Raw genomic sequence first — 20011 nt, 5'->3', positions numbered from 1 at the left:
TCCCTGTGTGCGTGAGATGTATGCCACTTCAGTGAATTCAATTTGTATGTGTTGACAGTATTCATTACCATTAGGGGAGGTACAGATGACATAATTCACTTTGTTACCAGCCCAGATCAGTATTGTACATACTATTACACATGTCATGAATGTAACACAATCAAAATCGAGTAACCTGATCCTGGTGGAGTAATGGGAATGCTAATAGCGTGATATTGATGAGCTGTTAGTGACCTTTTGTTGATGAAATATGGGAAATAAAATGACAAAATGAACAGAGACTAAGGCAATAACATAACACATAAAATGTGTCACATCATTCACACAATTCAAACCTTAGGTCATAGAATCAAATGGGCAATAATTATCTGTTATATTTTCTCCAATTTTTATTTCCATTGATTTACATCTTTATTTATTATTATCATTTATTATTGGGGCGGCACGGTGGCACAGTGGTTAGCACTGCAGCCTCACAGCACCAGGGCCCCAGGTTCAATTCCAGCTCTGGGTGACTGTCTGTGTGGAGTTTGCATGTTCTCCCCGTGTCTGCGTGGTTTTCCTCCGGGTGCTCCGGTTTCCTCCCACAGTCCAAAGATATGCGGGTTAGATTGGTTGACCCTGCTAAATTGCCCCTTATTAGTGTCAGGTGCACTAACAGGGTAAATATGTGGAGTTATGGGGGGGATAGGGCCTGGGTGGGATTGTTGTCGATGCAGGCTCGAAGGGCCGAATGGCCTTTTTCTGCACTGTATGGATTCTATGATTCTATTTCCATGGGCGTCCTGAGGTTGTGAAAGGCAAACTTTCTTTTATGGATTGGTCCACTTTCCTCCACATTATTAAACTTAATTTAAACCTTCATTCACTTCAGAATTAATTTCTCCAACTGTCTCCTTAGCAGCCTCCTACCTACGCTCTTCACGAACCCTAAGTTAGACCAGGATTCCACAGCCTGCATCCTGCACTGTGCAGACTCCTGTGTATTATCTGCCCATTCTTTGCTGAGCTCAATCTGTATTCCATTTCTCTAATCCTCATCTTGACTCCATTGGATTGGAGTTAAGCTTTTTCAGCTGTGTGACCCTGCTTGCAGTCCCCAGCTCTGACTTCAGGTGACTGCTTGTTTCCCCTTTGTCTGCTGCATCTCTGGAGGCTGATCATTTAATCACTACAATTCTGCCCTCTTGAATCATTTCCCTCCACCACTGGGCCATTTTGTCCTCATTTCAAACACCTCCCAAAAATGCAGTTCTTTGGTCATTTGGCAGATCGATACAAATTTTGGTAACAGCAGGGACAATTTTAATATCAGCGAGTGCTTGGGATTTGGTGTGAGTCTGGGGGTGAAGGTGGGTTGGGGGGGGAAAGAGATGGGTCGGGGGGTGGAAGTGGGGGTGCGGGTGGAGTGGTGTGCCTTAAATAGGTAAAAATTCCCAGTGCATTTGAAAGCCTACTCGAACCTGCCAATTTCCCGGTTTAACTGGGAAAAGGGAGAGGCAACTTACCAGGAAGTGAGTTGATATTTTAAATACGTTAATGAAGCAAGGCAAGGGTAGCTTTGCGGAGAAGGGAAGTTGGAACGTTGTTTGTATATCAGGAGGAGTGGGGGTGACTCCTCCCTGTCCCTCAGGCTCCTCTCTAAGAGTCACCCCACTCCTGCCAGTACATAGACCCCCAGATTAGAGGATAGCTCCCCCACCCCAATCAGATCTCTCCCCGAGAGCAGATCATCCCACTAGGAACCTGTCCAGTACTAAATTCTCCCAAAAGGAGTTTCTTTTAAACCTGTGGTTGAGGTGAAATTTTAAAGTTTATTTATTAGTGTCACAAATAGGCTTACATCAACACTGCAATGAAGTTACTGTGAAAATCTCCTAGTCGCCACACTCCGGCGCCTGTTCGGGTACAATGAGGGAGAATTTAGCACGGCCAATGCACCTAACCAGCAAGTCTTTCAGACTGTGGGAGGAAACCGGAACACCCGGAGGAAACCTATACAGACATGGGGAGAACGTGCAGAATCCGCACAGTGACCCAAGCAGGAAATTGAACCCGGGTCCCTGACACTATGAGGCAACAATGCTAACCACTGTGCCATCATGCCACTCAAATGTGTTGGCTGTTTTTAAGATTGCAGGTCATTGTTTCAACATGGTGAATGCAGTTTCGGCTTTCTGAAATAAGAACAAAAGATTGTCAATATTACTGATCGATTTCCCGTGGCAGTTATCACTTGGATCAATGAAAAATCCAGGGACAACACAGAATATTAAAACCTCACAGTAAGCAAGGAAACTCAGGGTTCCCAGTTATGGAATCAAATCCAGTAAATATCCAGGCCGGTGTTTCTGAGCAGAAAGCTACTGAGTTGGTTTTGAGAGTTAGTATTTGGGCTGATTAGTAAATGGCTGGTCAGTATGTAAGGACAGACAATATCAATGGACTTTGTTAGCTAATTTGGCAGTAAAATAGTGACCAGTTTAGCTTTATAATGATTTCCACTCTGGAAAAGTTGTGTTTTCAATGATTAGAGCAACTTACATTTCAGAAGCTGTGGATTGGATCCCTCCATGAGCCACCAACGTCCAGAAGTTCCCCGTGTGTGTACGCAAGATGCATTTCTTCGTTTCCTTGTCAATTTCCATTTGATAGGTTTCCTGATTCGTTTCTTCATCCTGATTGGCTGAGATATTCATACCTGACCCAAAAAAACCAATTGGATTGAAATAATGATCTGGTCAGGAATTTCTATATTTGGAAAAATATCTAATTTTCCCCTGGGCATCGACTTGGTTTCAGCTATTCAGAGAGTTGTGCGATCGTAACTTACAAAAGTGTAGATGCATTTAAGGAGAAGCTCGGTGGGTACATGAGGCCAAAAGAGAATGAAGAGTGTGATGAAAGGGTGAGTTAAAATAAGGTTGGAAGAGGCTGATTTGGAGCTTAACACTTGCAAACGATGGCCAGCTCAAACTGTTTGCTCTTATGCTGTAAAGTTCTGTGTAAAATAATCCATAATTGATCCTCAAAACATTTTTATTTGCATTCTTCAAAGTGACAGTAGCAGTGACAGGTTTTAAAATGCAAATCCTAGCTTGTGAAGTACATATATATGCTTTCGCTCTTGTATCCTCCTTTGGCAGGCTGCACCCTCCTCTGTTGTCGGATCTCTTCATACAGTTAGGTAGCAGGGACAGCCTGAAGCCTAGAAACCTGCCATCAGTGATTGTTCATCGTCGTACAAAGGGTTAACAGATGGAATATGTTAAAGTATGACATAAATACGTCCGAGGCCCAACCACCTTCAGCTGGTTCGTCAATGACCTTCCTTCCATCGTAAAGGTCAGAAGTGACAATGTTTGCTGATGATCACACAGTATTACAAACATATGAACAAAGAGCAGGAGTAGGCCATTCAGCTCCTTGAGCCTGCTCCACCATTTAGTAAGATCATGGCCGATCTGATAGTAACCTCAAATATGCAACCTGACTGCCCCTGATAACCTATCATCCCCTTGCATACAAGAATCTATCCACCTCTGCCTTAGAAATATTCAAAGTCTCTGCTTCCGTCTTGGTTTCAGGAAGAGAGTTTCAAAGACTCACAAGCCTCTGAGAGAAAGAATTTTGCCTCATCTCCATTTCAAAAGGAGGATCCCCTATTTTTAAACAGTGATCCCAGTTCTAGATTCTCCCACAAGAGGAAATATCCTCTCCATGACCACCCTGTCAAGACCCCTCAAGGTCTTATATGTTTCAATCAAGTCACCTCTTACTCTTTTAAACTCCAGTGGATATAAGCCTACTCTGTCCAACCTTTCCTCATAAGACAACCTGTTCATTCTCGATATTTAGTAAACCTTCTCTGAACTCCTTCTAACACATGTTCATCCTTCCTTAAATAAGGTGATCAATATTGTACACAGTACTCCAGGTGACGCCTGACTAGTGCCCTGTACAACTGAAGTATAATCTCAATTTCCCCCGCAATAAATGATAACATCCTATTAGCTTTCCTAATTACTTGCTGTTCTTGCAGACTAGCCTTTTGAGATTTATACACTAAGACACCCAGATCCCTCTGTACCTCAGAGCTCTGTAATCTTTCACTATTTAGATAATATGTTTCTCACTTATTCTTCCTGCCAAAATTGGCAATTTCACATTTTCCCACATTATACTCCATTTGCCAGATCTTTGCCCACTCACTTAACCTATCTATATCTTTTTGTAACCTCCTTATGTCCACTTCACAACTTACATAAGAACATAAGAACATAAGAAATAGGAGCAGGAGTAGGCCATCTAGCCCTTCAAGCCTACTCCGCCATTCAATAAGATCATGGCTGATCTGATAGTGGGTTCAGTTCCACTTACCCGCCCACTCCCCATAACCCTTAATGGTTAAAAATCTATCTATCTGTGACTTAAACACATTTAACGAGGTAGCCTCTACTGCTTCATTGGGCAGAGAATTCCAAAGATTCACTACCCTCTGGGAGCAGAAGTTCCTCCTCAACTCTGTTCTAAATTGACTCCCCCGTATTTTGAGGCTATGCCCCCTAGTTCTTGTTTCCATTGTAAGTGGAAATAACCTCGCTGCTTCTACCCTGTCTAGCCCCTTCATTGTCTTATATGTCTCTATAAGATCTCCCCTCAACCTTTTAAACTCCAATAAGTACAGGCCCAGTCTACTCAATCTCTTCTCATAAGCTAACCCCCTCATCTCTGGAATCAACCTGGTGAACCTTCTCTGTACCCCCTCCAAAGCTAATATATCCTTTCTTAAATAAGGGGACCAAAATTGTACACAGTACTCTAGGTGCGGCCTCACCAGTACCCTGTACAGTTGCAGCAAGACCTCCCTGCTTTTATACTCTATCCCTCTCGCGATAAAGGCCAACATTCCATTTGCCTTCTTGATTACCTGCTGCACCTGCAAACTGAGTTTTTGTGATTCATGCACAAGGACCCCTAGGTCCCTCTGCACAGTAGCATGTTGTAATTTTTCACCGTTTAAATAATAGTCCATTTTACTATTATTCCTTCCAAAGTGGATAACCTCACACTTACCAACGTTATACTCCATCTGCCAGATCCTTGCCCACTCACTTAGCCTATCCAAATCTCTCTGCAGACTCTCTGTGTCCTCCACGCAATTTGCTTTCCCACTCATCTTTGTGTCATCCGCAAACTTTGTTACCCTACACTCGGTCCCCTCCTCCAGATCGTCTATGTATATGGTAAATAGTTGAGGCCCCAGCACCGATCCCTGCGGCACGCCACTAGTCACTGATTGCCAACTGGAAAAGCACCCATTTATTCCGACTCTCTGCTTTCTGTTAGATAGCCAATCCTCAATCCACGCTAACACTTTACCCCCAACTCCGTGTACCTTTACCTTATGCAGCAACTTTTTGTGAGGCACCTTATCGAATGCCTTCTGGAAATCTAAATACACCACATCCACCGGTTCCCCTCTGTCAACCGCATTCAACTTACTTTCCGACCTATCTTTCTGTCATCAGCAAATTTGGCTACCATCTCATCCATCCCTTCATCCAATTCGATTATATAAATTGTAAATGGTTGAGGTCCCAGCACTGATCCCTGTGACACACCACTCAATACATTTTGCCAATCTGAAAAAGACCCATTTATGCCTACTCTCTGCTTCACATCAGCAAGCCAACCTTCCATCCATGTCAATATGTTACCTCCTATACTTTCTGCAATAACCTTTGATGTGGCACTTCATTAAATGTCTTCTGGAAATCCAAGTACAGTACATCCACTGGTTTCCTTTTATCCACAACACGTGTTACTTCTGCAAATAACTCCGATAAGTTGGTTAAACATGATTTCCCTTTCACAAAACCATGTTGAGTCTGCCTGATTAGCTTGAACTTATTAAACTGCTCTGCGATGACTTCTTTAATAATAGATTCCAACGTTTTCCCTCTGACAAACATACTGAATGCAGTTTCAGTTTTCTGAAATAAGAACTAAAGATTTTGAAATATTACTAATTGATCTCCAATGACCATTCTCACTGGGGTCAGACAGAATGTAGTTCACAGGGGCTGAAATTCGCAGGGGAGGGGCGGGATGTATTGTTCACCCATGCAAGAGTTGACTCACAGCTGAGGCACCTAAAATAGCCCTCCCCACAGACACTGCCAGTGGGCTATGACTGAGGGTCAGACTTCTGCCACTCAGTGGGAGAAAGACCTGATCTCAGGAGCTCAATTTGATTTGTTGGCAAATCTAACAGTCTCAGCATCATCAAAACTGAGTAGTGGGTGCTGCTGGGACTGCAAGCAGGTCCACATAAAACATTCCGGATCCTGGAGCCAGGTGCGTTCCTTGCTTTTATGGTGGGAAGGGAATATGCAGCCTAGAAAGGGGATGAGCGGATGGGTTTTGGAGCCCAGATAGAGAACAAGAAAGTGGGGGGTAAGCTCTTGGGAGGGGTGACCCAGTTTGCAGAGGGCATCCCCACCCCCTCTCATAGGACACTCCCCTTCTTTCTTCCCAGATTTTCACCATATGTTTAAAAACAACCTATCCACTCCTGCACCAACCATATTATGGTGTCTGCTGCAAAATATTTGGGTTAGTTGGCTTGGTAACAAGCTCAAATGACTGTTAATTATTTTTTTAAAAATGGTGGGTGGGCTGCAGAGTTCAGCGTCCAACCACCTAACGTATTACAAAGAACAAAGAACAGTACAGCACAGAAACAGGCCCTTCAGCCTTCCAAGCCTGCACCGATCATGATGCCTGCCTAAACTAAAACCGTGTGCACTTACAGAGTCCGTATCCTTCCATTCCCATCCTATTCATATATCCATCTAGATGCCCCTTAAATGCCGCTATCGTACCTGCTCCCTGCACCTCCCTGGGCAGCGCATTCCAGACATTCACCACCCTCTGTGTCAAAAACTTGCCTCACACATCTCCTCTAAACTTTTCCCCACGTACTTTTAACCTATGTCTCCTAGTACTTACAGGGGGATTGGGGGGGGGGGGGTGGGGGGGGGGGGTGGTGTTGGGCAGCTTACGTGGAAGGTGCTGGGCTGGGCATCCCTGATAGTTTATATGACTCCCCCACAATGTCCCAACACCACCACCCTCCGACCGGCAAAAACAGACCCAGCAGGGGGCCATAAAATGCAGCCCCAGGTGAAGTGGGATTGGGGATCGGAGATTACTGGATTGGATAAAAACGCATAATATGGTCCCCATTGGGGTACAGAGTACAAGAGCAAGGAGGTTATGCTGAACTCCACATCAGAACTTATACAAAACACTAGTTAGACCTCAGCTGAAATACTGTGTACAGTCCTGGGGCCACACTATAGGAAAGATGTGAGTGCAATAGAGAGCGTGCACAAGATGTTTACAAGAATAGTTCCAGGGATGAGAAACTTCAGCTATAAGGATAGATGGTTGAGGTCTGGAATGCAGTGCCTGGAAGTGTGGTGGAGGCAGCTTTAACTGAGGCATTCTAAAGGGCGTTAGATGATTATTTGAATAGAAACAAAATTCAGGGGTATGGGGAAAAGGCAGGAGAATGGCATTAAGCCATGAAACTCATTCGGAGAGCTGGTGCACACATGATAGGCCAAATGGCTTCTTTCTGCATCGTAACAATTCTCTGACTCTGTGATCTTAAAGTAATTGATTCTATCATTTTTGTGAATATACATATAGACGTACAAGTTAGGAGCAGGAGTAGGCCATGTAGCTCCTCAAACCTGCTCTGCCATTGGGATGGTCTTCACCTGAACCCTGCTGGGACCAGTGTTCTGGCAAGTTCTATAACTAGAGCAGTACAGAGTGCTTCAAACTAAATAGTGGGGGTGGGGATCAAGTTTGAGAAGATGTGATAAATTAAAGAGAAGGCAAGTTGGAATAAGGGAAATGATGATAAGAGAGAAGTAAGAAGGGTAAAGTGTACAAACCTACGTGTAAACCAGCAGATAAGGCTGGAGGTTACAAAAATGGTAAAATGACAGAACTAAAGGCTTGCACGTAATATTCGTAACAGAATAAATGAATTGATAGTGTCAATAGAATTATGTATGTATGTTCTGTTTGCCATTACAGAGACATGACTGCAGGATGACAAAGAAGGCACCTGAATAATCAAGGATATATGATATCTAAGAAGAACAGAAAGCCCGGAAAAGGTGGAGGGGTTAATAAAAGGTGACACTGGTACAATAGAGTGAGATGGCATTAGTTCTAGAGATCCAGATGTACAATCTGTTTGGGTCCTCAGGAGGCTAAGGAAATTTGGCATGATCACTACGACTCTCACCAACCTTTACAGATGAACCATAGAAAGCATCCTTTCTGATGTATCACAGCTTGGTATGGCTCCTGCCCGGGCTAAGACGACAAGAAGCTACAAAGGGTTGTGAATTAAGCCATCATGCAAACTAGCCTCCTATCCATTGACTCTGTCTACACTTCCCGCTGCCTCGGAAAAGCAGCCAGCATAATCAAGGACCCCACACACCCCGGACATATTCTCTTCCACCTTTTTCCATCGGGAAAAAGGTACCAAAGTCTGAGGTCACAAACCAACCGACTCAAGAACAGCTTCTTCCCTGCTGCCATCAGTCTTTTGAATGGACCTACCTCATAGTAAGTTGATCTTTATCTACACCCCAGCTATAACACTACATTCTGCACCCTCTCCTTTCCTTCTCTATGAACGGTGTCCTTTGTATAGCGCACAAGAAACAATACTTTTCACTGTATCCCAATACATGTGACAATAATAAATCAAATCAAAAATAGAGATGAGAAATAGTAAAGGTACAAAGTCACTTGTGGTGTGATTTATAGGTTCTCAGCAGTAATTACACTGTCGTGTGGGGTATACAGGAAGTAATTTTGGAAGTTTGTGAAAAAGGTATGGTGATAATTATGGGTGATTTCAATATACATATAGATTGGAGGAATCAGATTGGCAAATGTGGCCTGGATGATGAGTTCATAGTGTTTTCTGGATAACTTGTTAGAGTAGCACATTCTAGAGCCAATCGGAGGGCACGCTGAACTAAATCTGGTAATGTGCAATGAGATGTGATTAATTAATTACCTCATAGTAAAGGTACTCTTAGAAAGCAGTGATCATAATATGACTGAGTTTTAATTTCAGTTTGAGGGAGAGAGGAATGGATCTAAAACTAGCATTACTGAAATTGTGTAGGGCATTGGTGAGGCCACACCTGGAGCATTGTGCACAGTTTTGGTGTCCTTATCTGAGGAAGGATGTCTTTGCCATAGAGAGAGTACAGCGAAGGTTTACCAGGCTGATTCCAGATCTGTCATGTGAGGAGAGACTAAGTCAGTTAGGATTATATTCACTGGAGTTTAGAAGAGTGAGTGGGGATCTCATAGAAACTTATAAAATTCTAACATGGTTATACAGGGTAGATTCAGAAAGAATGTTCCCGATGGTAGGGGAGTCCAGAACAAGGAGTCACAGTTTGAGGATAACCTTTTAGAACTGAGGTGAGGAGAATTTTCTTCATCTAGAGAGTGGTGAATGTGTGGAATTCACTACCACAAAAAGTAGTTGAGGCCAAAACATTGTCCGATTTCAAGACAAAATTAGATACAACTCTTGGGGCTAAAGGGATCAAGGGATATGGAGGGAAGAGGGGATCAGGATATTAAATTTGATGATCAGCCTTGATCATAATGAATGGCGGAGCAGGCTCAAAGGGCTGAATGGCCTATTCCTGCTTCTAGTTTCTGTGTTTCTATGTTTTAAATTTAAATGAGGGCAATTATGAGGCAATGAAGAGCGAGCTGGCTAAAGTGGGAAATTAGATTAAGAGGTCCGAAGCATGGCAGACATAAGGAGATATTTCAGAATACTCAGAAAAGATACATTCCAGTGAGAAAGAAAGGCTTTAAGGGAAGGATGCACCATCTGTGGTAACTAAGGAGAATTCTACAGACTCACGACTCTCTGGGAGAAAAAAAAACTCATCTCTGTCTCAATTGAGTCACCTTATTTAGCATTTTGATTTGACATTATTTACAGTCAAATAGCAATACTTTTGGAAGCAGAGAAATAGAATTAGTTGGAACACAGGAGTTTTTTCTAATGTTCCTGAGTCTGGACGATGTAATGGCAAACTGGCAAGTTCACTTGGTCATTTTTCATTACTAATGGTGACATTGGAAGTTAATGGGAAAAAACCAACACAAAACCAAGTTGTCTCAACAGGAAGTAAGGTATCATAGACAGGAAGAATATGTTGTTGTAAGATTTTGAATAGAAAAATATTTGTTTTTTTTAGTTTATTTTATGTTATTTTATTGATAATTTTTATGCCAGTGAAAATGTATTCCAATCCTTTGGAATGTAGACAAATGAAGATCACTCCATTAGACTGGAAAAAAACTCGTAGGTGATATTTTACATAGAATCACAGAATCCTTACAGGGCAGAAAGAGGCTATTCAGCCTGCATTGACTCTGTAACAGAATGGCTTACCCAGGCCATCTCCCTATCCCCATAATCTCACATATTTAACATGGCTAACCTACATATCTTGGGACACTAAGGGGCAATTTAGCATGGCCTAGCCTTTGGACTGTGGGAGGAAATTGGAGCACCCGGAGGAAACACACACAGACACGGGGAGAATGCCACACAGACAGTCACCCAAGGATGGAATTGAACCAGCGTCTCTGGTGCTGTTTAGTTTTTATCTATGAGACACACCATATGATAGAAATTTTAAAAGTTTGATGAAAGGTTTGCACAGAAGGGGTATTAATATATTTCTGGTGTAAAATCCTTTTTTGTTAAAACACAACTATCCTCCAAGAGCCACCTCCCTTCATCTGTACATAGATAATCTCCATTGTAAGCTTGCTTCATTGAGTCCTGTGGCTCAGAGATTATTTCTTCTGGGGTTCTCTGATCACTCCACAAGTTAAGTCAGTGTGTAGTCATGTCAGTCAGATAAGAAATCTCCCAGGGCAAGAGTTTGGAATAAAAGCAAAGAATGCTGGGAACAGACAGCGGCTCCGTCATCAACTGTCAGCAAAAAAGGCAAATTAATTAATTTGTAAGCCCTTCTCCAGAGCTGTAGATAAGCACCTGTTTTAATAAGGTTAAAAAAAACAAGAAGGCGAAACAAGCTACTCCAATCAGAGAAATGGGGTTAATATGGGTTGAATGATGCACACTGCTAATAGAAAACCATTGAGCGAGGTAAATCATAAAAACAAAAGAACTTGAAAATAGTTAAAAGGGAGCCTCACACTGAGCAGAAAATGTTAGAACCCGGTGGAAATTGGAGAAAGATTAAAACCTAGAAATGAAGGAGAGCAGTCTAGAGATGTGCAGATTAGGTGGATTTGTCTTGCTAAATTGCCCCTTAATGTCCAAAGATGTGTAGGTTAAGTGGATCAGCCATGCTAAATTGTCCCTCAGTGTCCAGAGATGTGTAGAGTAGGTGGATTGGCCTTGCTAAATTGCCCCTTAATGTCCAAAGACGTGCAGGTTAGGTGGATTAGGCATGGTAAATGCACAGGGTTATGGGGATAAGGTGGAGGACTCAGTGCAGACTTGATGGGCCAAATGGCCTGTTTCTGCACTGTAGGGATTCTATGGTTCTGTACTGTAATGAAATTGGAAGATGGCAAATCATGTTGGGTCTGCTATTCCTGAAAGGAGAAGAAACAGACTCTGTGAAGGTTGATTCTATGACTGGCAAGGTGTTCACCCAAAGAGTGTTTTCAATCTCATTTTCCCTTGTTTTTTGTCTCTTTGTCACTTTCTTATCTATTTGCATGTTTTTTTTCAATATCTTTCTATAACTGGAGTTTTGGTATATCAACGAATAGCTTTTCTATTCAGTGATCTGTGGACCATTCAAGCCATTAACTCCCTGTCTCTGGTTGGGCTACCTGGCATTTTCCTCCATTTGCTTTTTTACCCACCATAACTTAAATGCATGTTGTTGTTTAGTTTTCAGTTCTGGGGAAGTGTGTACACCCAAAATCTAAATTTGTCTCTTCACTCTACAGATGCTGACAGACCAGGCGTATGATTCTAACAATGTTCCGCTTTTACTTCAGATCTTCAGTTAGTTTAGGGAGGGACCTGCCAGGGGTTCTCACTCCTAGTTGCAGTGGGAGAGGGAAGACAGTCTGGTTTTGATGCATTTAGATTTAAAAGTAGGAGTTTGGAACAAGACAGCAATTCTGTTTCCTTCCAGAGGGCATTATTGGAGGGAAATATACTCATATATAAAACTCAAGTTGCAATACTGCTACAGATATGGAAAATATGATTTTCTGCTGAAAAGCACTCTTCCGTCAACAAAACATGTGCCTTACTGAGTGGGTTTTGAAGCTGGGGGTCTGGAAAGCCAAGAGGTCCACAAAAGGCCCTGTTGCTGCAATGGTACAGGTCGGATACACACTATTGGCCATTATTTTGATTTGCTTTGTCCATTCAGATAACACAGGTGAGAGTTCACGCGCTGGGAAGTTTGGTATCAGGCCCAGGGCCCTGGTGCACTCATACAACATGACACAGGCCAAAGTATCTCTGGAAAAGGTCAGATAATGGGATTAGCAGGGCCTCGGACCAGCTGAGAATCCTGAAAGAGGAGACGGGAGGCCCTGAAGATGCCTGGAATAGATTCACAGTGCTGGAGCTGGGGAAGGTAGGAAGGAACTGCCATTTCAACATTGTTCAGGGGTCGAGAGTGACAGTCAAGCTAAGCTTCATTCACTGAATCTGCTGTTGGGAAAACTTCTGGCCAACTCCCTCATGGCTACATTTTCTAACTCCACCTCCTGTGGCCTCCACTTGTGATGAAATCCCAGTGATTGTTGATGTTGTCAATTGTTACATTGTATTGTCCTTGTCCCAGTCAAAGTCTGCATAGTCCATTGCGCCAACTGTTAAGGCAGTCCTCACCTTTGCAGCCTCAAGTCAGAATGCTGTAGACGTAAACCCACCTTGCCATCCAATGCCAGATTTAGCTTGACCATCCCAAGCAACCCCATGTTGCACATCTACAACCAAACCTTCCTACTGCTCCACTATCATCCTGTAGAACAAAGACAATCCCAAACTTCTTCTTTCAGCGGAAAACTGGCTCCTCCAACTCCTTTCCTTCAATGCCTCCACTTTCAGCTCCAACACTGACATGAGAAACCTTTGGGCATTTTCATCTGAAGGATTGAGATTATCAGCCTCGCTAAATTAACCACTCCCAGCCAACCGAATGTATCCGGAACATCTTTAGCACGGGCATTTTTTTCTGGTCCTGCATAGTCAGGTCTGGCAAACTTGCTGGTTCCACTCTTGCATACTCTAATTGAGCATTGTGATGACTGAAGCTGTTTCTTCCAGCCTCGCGGAGAACTCAATGCTTTTGTCAATGATTCCTTCTACCTCCCCAACTGTTCAATGAGGCTGTACCAGAGAATGCGTAACTTCACCTCGCTACCTTGCTGGATCAGAGCTGAGCTTCGAACCTTGTGTGCCACCAAGAGTGTGAACTTCTACCTCAGCAACAATAACAGATAGAAATTCATGGATGGGATAGGATGGGAATTTCCTGATATTCATTCTTGGGGGCTGAAGCTCCACTCCCGGAATACGTGTCAGGAAAAATCGACATTATTTATTTTCACACAGAGATATCAACACGTGCATCACAGATTAAATAATGAAATGATTTTTGTTGTACTGTTTGTCACAAGGCACTTATCTATTCCGACCTGAAGGTTTAAGAGACAGGGTCAGGAGAAGAGCAATTTGCTCCAACTATAGCTGAGTGGAATGTACTTTGGATGTGTTCTCAGTCGGTGATATATTGTGACTCTTTCTGTTCAATATACATTAGGAAAAGTGTTCATCGCTATTCATCTGCTGTTGAATTTGTGATTTGTTGTACCACACTCAGCAGTTCAACAAATTACAGAAAGCGTTACCTTAGATTGGATATCTGTGCGGGGGAGGTGGGGGGGGGGGGGGTGAAGCCATCAAATCTGATGGTTTGGGATAAACTGTAAGAGATTTTTAGTCTGCAGAGACCGAGTGAAACCTTTTCCAAGGACTGATTATTTAATGGAGAAACAGGGGGAGTAGGATTCACCTTGGACGTTAACATGAGTGGAATGTTTTTGCCCCGTCACAATGGGGGCAAGGCCAGAAGATGCAGTGGGCTGTTTGGAAGTCCATTGACAATGGTGGGACCGGAAAATTCCACCAGTGGGAGGGGCCATAAAATTCCGCCCCGTAGACAGGCAGTATCAGATTGACCACTCATTAATGTCACAAGTAGGCTTACATTAACACTGCCATGAAGTTACTGTGAAAGTCCCCTAGTCGCCACACTCCGCCGCCTGTTCGGGTAACACTGAGGGAGAATTTAGCATGGCCAATGCACCTAACCCAGCATGTCTTTCGGACTGTGGGAAGAAACTGGAGCACCTGGAGGAAACCCATGAAGACACGGAGAGAATGTGCAGACTCCACACAGACAGTGACCCAAGCCGGGAATTGAACCTGGGTCCCTGGTGTTGTGAGGCAGCAGTGTTAACCACTGTGCCACCGTGCTACCTGTTATACTCTGCATCTGGGATTTAGATACATTAACTTCACTAGAACTGAATATTGATTGGAGAATATAAGGAGTTGGCAATGCGAGACTGCACTTCTACACCAGTGCTGGCTCAGCGCTACTACTCTTACCTCTGAGTCTGGAGCTATGGGTCCGACTCCGCAGACATCTGAAACTTGTTGTGGAATCAGAGTTCTTGCCTGGAGAGCTGGCGAGAGATCCTCGCTGCCTCTTTTTAGGAAGGCCCATTGAAGCACAAATCAATCAGGCAGTGGTGAGGCCAACTACGGACCTTCCCTTGGAATCATGGCCCTACTGGTAGGTGTTTCATATCTTGAGAGTTGTTGGCCAATCAGAGGCCGGCAGCTCTCGTGCTCAGCAGCGCCACCAGGGAGGCAGGAAAAACACCTTCAGATGTCTCAGGATGATGAAGCGACCCAGGCCGCAGGTAAGTAATGTTGGGGACAGGGTTTCACAAGGTGGGGGTCACTTGATGAGGGCTATATAATGGATCAGCAGCAAGGGCAGAAGTTTGGTCTCAGCCACCTCCACCCCCCATCCCTTTCCCAATGTCGAGTCCCTCAATCAGGCATTGAGCGCCTTTGATTACGGGAATTCCTTCTTCCCATCCCTCTGAGGTGGCATTTTTACCTGTTGTTTATACCAGGTAAATACCTGCAACAGCAGCAGATGACCCTCAAGTGGTCATAAGTTGGCCACTTAAGGGCCTCAATAAGCGGTGGGGCAGAATGGTGGACCATGCGACTTCCCACCCAGAATTTCATTCTGGTGGAGATGGGAAGGCGGACAGAGTTCTGGTATGCTTATCATCCTACAGAATTCCATGCCCTTCCCATCTCCAAGCTCGCCAGCAGTGAGGGCACAAGATTCCACTCATTTCCCAGAATGTCACAGCGGTACGGTAGGAATGTCTGACCATTGGCAACACTGCCTTTGAGATACTGTACAATGTTAACGCAAGGTTCAGGCAAGTATAAAACATTCCATTTGAAGGAGAACAGAGGCATTTTCCTTGTCAACAACACTGAACTAGATTCTCTGCTCAGTATCTCATTGCTGTATGTTGGACTTTCTGGTGTTCATATTGACTGGCACATCCTTCTACATCCCGACAGTGCCCACATTTCGAAAGTCCTTCAATGGCTGTGCAATGCTCGCCACGTCATGAGGACTATGAAAGTAGGATTGCCAACTATGATTTAATGTATTCCTGGAAATTTATCACATGACTCAATCCCATGCTCCAGCCATTTGTCAGTCAACACATCCACTCTTGTGACGCACTGTCTTCCTGAGCCAATTGGAAAGCATAAAGACTCATTGCCCAATTGGATGATGTTTGACTGTAAGCCAAATAGCCTTTTCCCTGTTTTCAATCGTTTTTTAATCTGGCAAAGAGAAATGTTCAAAGAGAAAAAATTCTTTGAATGTTTTCTCTCCGGGATTGCAACAGAGCCACTGGAGACTGATTTTCAATTCCTGGTGACTCCAAGCCAATCCGGGAGGGTTGGCAACTCTATGTGAAAGGCACATGTTTCCCAATTTATCCAGTGAGCTCTGCTGGAAATGTGTGTGTGTGTGTTGGCCTCTGGGTATATATGTGTTTGTGTGTGTGTACATATATGTGTGTGTATGTCTTTGTGTATCTGGGTGCATTTGTGTCTGAGTGTGTGTGTGTGTGTCAGTGTGTGTGTCTGGGTGTGAGCGTGTCTGTGTCTAGGTGTGTGTGTGTGTCTGGATATGAGTGCGTCCGTATCTAGGTGTGTGTGTGTGTGTCTGGGTATGAGTGTGTCCGTGTCTAGGTGTGTGTGTGTGTTCTGGTTGTGTGTGTGTCCATGTCTAGGTGTGTCCATGTCTGGGTGTGTGTGCTTGTGTGTGTGTCTGGGTGTGAGTGTGTCCGTTTCAGTGTGTGTGTGTGTGTCTGGGTGTGTGTGACTGTGTGTGTGTGTATATATCTGGATGTGTGTGTAGAAGTTCATAGCCATCTTTCCTTGTGGTTAAATGTTTTGCATGAGTACTGGCTGCCTGGGTGAGGTTACTAGATGTCAAGAACTGTCTATGGAACAGTAACCTAAAAGTGAGTCATCACTAAGGGAAGAGAATTTGGGGGAGAAATTCAAAAATATTTTTTGCAACTCTGAGCAGACATCAATGTACGATATAGAAGTCCAACTCCCACCACACACATTGCATGTTTCACTCAAAGGCCCAGTTTGTTTGCCCAGTTGGAAAACATCTTTCTTTCCAGCCTGTACCATACTTCTTCCTAACCAATTCCAAAGGAACGCTCATCATCAGGGAGAAATCTGCAGCCCCCTGTCCACACTGTTCACTGTACCATTCCAAGGGTAGGAGCAAGAGGGAACTAAGCTCAGTGAGTGGTTAAAAAAAGGAGCACTGCAATTTGGTTTCTGATCTGTCTCTGTGGAAATTACATTCAGAGTTTCAGTAATTTGCAATTCAAAATAACTAAAAAATATATCATTGTGCATTGTGTCCAGATATTTTTAGCAAACTGGTATCTCAAAACACAATAAAGTATTGTGGAAATGGCGGGCCAGTGCTAATAATAATTACTAATCTTTTCCTTGCTCTTTCCTCAAATGTAGTTTGGTGGAAATGGAATGGTGGGAAACAATGAAAGGAACCAGGTTTGATAAACAGTTGTTCCGGGAAGAGGATTAATTGTTGCTGCTTCAATCATTCCATCGCAAAATTCATAAAGCACCAGACCTAGTGACTGAATAGAGCTGGACTGACTGAAAGCTTCAGCCTTCAGCTGGCTCTTGAAGTCATGATAAGGAAACTTTGTGTTTGAGTGCAGGCGTTGGTGCAAGAGTTTGTGTTGCCTCTGGAAGCTCTTGCTCAGGGGTGGTGCAAACCCAAGGTTGGTGCATGACTGTTTGATTTATTGTTTGCAGTGAATGCTTTAATTGCCAGCCCATGTCTACTGCTGGCTTGTAAACTTGTATTTGATAGCAGTGCACACACAAAACTACGTAACGTTCATTGTCCCAAGCCATTTGCCTGAGGTTTATTTTAATCAGAGGGCTTGTGCACTCTTTAATGTTAGTGTCAGGCGTTGCAGTGGTTGTCCTGCTGCAGTAACATTGCCATTTACTTTGTTCAGTGACAGACTCCCACTGCTGAGCATGGACGCTGCTGGGACCCCACTCTGCCCCTTTAATATGACCTGGCCCAGTAAAATTAGTAAGAAGTCTCACAACACCAGGTTAAAGTCCAACAGGTTTATTTGGTAGCAAATTTGCTACCAAATTATTTGCTACCAAATAAACCTGTTGGACTTTAACCTGGTGTTGTGAGACTTCTTACTGTGTTCACCCCAGTCCAACGCCGGCATCTCCACATCCAGTAAAATTAGTCAGGGTCAGGATCTGGGTGGGGGAATAGTCTCACATTGGGTGACAAACATTGGCCCAGACACCAGGGCTTGCTCCTCTTCAAAATAGTGCAAAGGATCTTTTTGCACCCACTTGTAAGATCAGGTGGAGCCTTGTTTTAACATCTCTTCTAAATGACAGCACCTCTGACAATGCAGCACTCTCCCAGTACTGCCGTGCAGTATTAGCCTAGATGGTTGTAACACATCGAGGGTGACTCGATGTGGCTTGAATCAACAAAAGCTTTACTGCCACCAATAAGAATAATATATACAACAAGGTCAGACTGAATTACAATGCGACTGTTTTACGTGGCTCCCTGAGAGACCTTCCTCAGCCCGTGGTCCGTGCCCTTCCGGAAGGGGACTGGACTGGACTGGAGGGAAATCCGACCTGATTTCTCTTTAAGTCAGCTGTGGCTCTGTCGCTATGACTCTGATATCTGAATCAGTAGGTTATGGGTTCAAGTCCCACTTCAGGGCCAGAATTTTACTGTCCCGCCCGCCACAGGAATCAGAGCGGGTGAGCGGAAGGTCCGTTGACCTTGGGTGGGATTTTACGGTTTCAGGATGAGCGAGGCCGTAAAATCCCGCCGTAGGACTTGAGCATAACTATAACTATTGTGATAGCAATGCCCTTTTGGAGGTGTGGGGGGGGGAGGGGAGGGGGGGGGGGAGGCGGAGGGGGGGGGTGCCATTTCCCGAGGTCTACATCATTGGGTTGGACCCTACAGATTGTCATGGTGGAAAACTGAGCCAATCAGCAGGAGGGCACGGACCGCGGGCTGAGGAAGGTCTCTCAGGGAGCCACGTAAAACAGTCGCATTGTAATTCAGTCTGACCTTGTTGTGTATATTATTCTTATTGTTGGCAGTAAAGCCTTTGTTGATTCAAGCCACATCGAGTCACCCTCGATCTATTACAACCATCTATGCTAATACGGCACGGCAGTACTGGGAGAGTGCTGCATTGTTGGAGGTGCTGTCATTTAGAAGAGATGTTAAAACAAGGCCCCATGAGGTCTTACGAGTGGATGCAAAAGGATCCTTTGCACTATTTTGAAGGGGAGTTAGCCCTGGTGTCTGGGCCAATGTTTATCACCTAATCAACATCACAGAAAAACAGATTATCTTCTCATTATCACACTGCTGTTGTGGAAGTTCACTTTGCATAAATTAGCCGTCATTTTTCCTACATTACGACAGGAACTTTTCAAAAATGACTTAACTGACCATAAAGCGCTTTGGGCTGTCCGGTTGTTGTGTAAGGCACCACATAACTGCAGGGGCGGCACAGTGGCACAGTGGTTGGCACTGCTGCCTCACAGTGTCAGGGACCTGGGTTCTATTCCAGGCTTGGGTGACAGTCTGTGTGGAGTTTGCACATTTTCCCCTTGTCTGTGTGAGTTTCCTCCGGGTGCTCCAGTTTCCTCCCACAATCCAAAGATGTGCGGGTTAGGTTGATTGGCCATTCTAAATTGCCCCTTAATGTCGGGGGGGATTAGCAGGGTAAATGCGTGAGGTCAGAGGGGTAAAGTGTTGATGGAATGGTTGTCAACACAGGCTTGATGGGCCGAGTGGCCTCCTTCTGCTTGTGATTCTATTCTATGATTTTTTCATTTTGGGACCTGACAATTGTAAGTAAACCCAATCATTTTTTTTTTGCTTGGTAGATTATTCCAAGCACTTCTTCAAAAAAAGTTTATTTATGAGTCACATGCTTACATTAACATTGCAATGAAGTTACTGTGAAATTCCCCTCTTAAATAACTGCTTTTAATTCATTGTTCAGTACTTCCCATTTAAATTTTCTGGTGTATATTTCTGGCTTACATTTGGAGTATTAACTAAGTTTATCTTATCCACACAGGTCTTTGACCGTATTACAATAATCATGGTTGATTTTGATATATTCAGTGGTCAATTTTTTTTTGTTAGTCTTTTAAGGGTTAAGCACGGATGGT

General features: G+C 43.9%; 1 protein-coding gene across 1 annotated transcript in view; it reads right to left on the bottom strand.

Moving 5' to 3' along the window:
- The window catches only part of fscn2b (fascin actin-bundling protein 2b, retinal), a 49813-nt gene that overhangs the window by 7189 nt on the left and 22613 nt on the right, over positions 1 to 20011 (bottom strand). The window contains exon 2 of the mRNA XM_078225588.1: positions 2545 to 2701. Within this exon, the coding sequence (XP_078081714.1) occupies positions 2545 to 2701 (157 nt within the window). The remainder of the gene's footprint in view (positions 1 to 2544; positions 2702 to 20011) is intronic.

The sequence above is a fragment of the Mustelus asterias genome, chromosome 12 (assembly GCF_964213995.1).
Source record: "Mustelus asterias chromosome 12, sMusAst1.hap1.1, whole genome shotgun sequence".
Classification (NCBI taxonomy): Eukaryota; Metazoa; Chordata; class Chondrichthyes; order Carcharhiniformes; family Triakidae; genus Mustelus; species Mustelus asterias.
The sequence above is the reverse complement of the archived record's forward strand: the minus strand, read 5'-3'. Positions and strand labels throughout refer to the sequence as shown.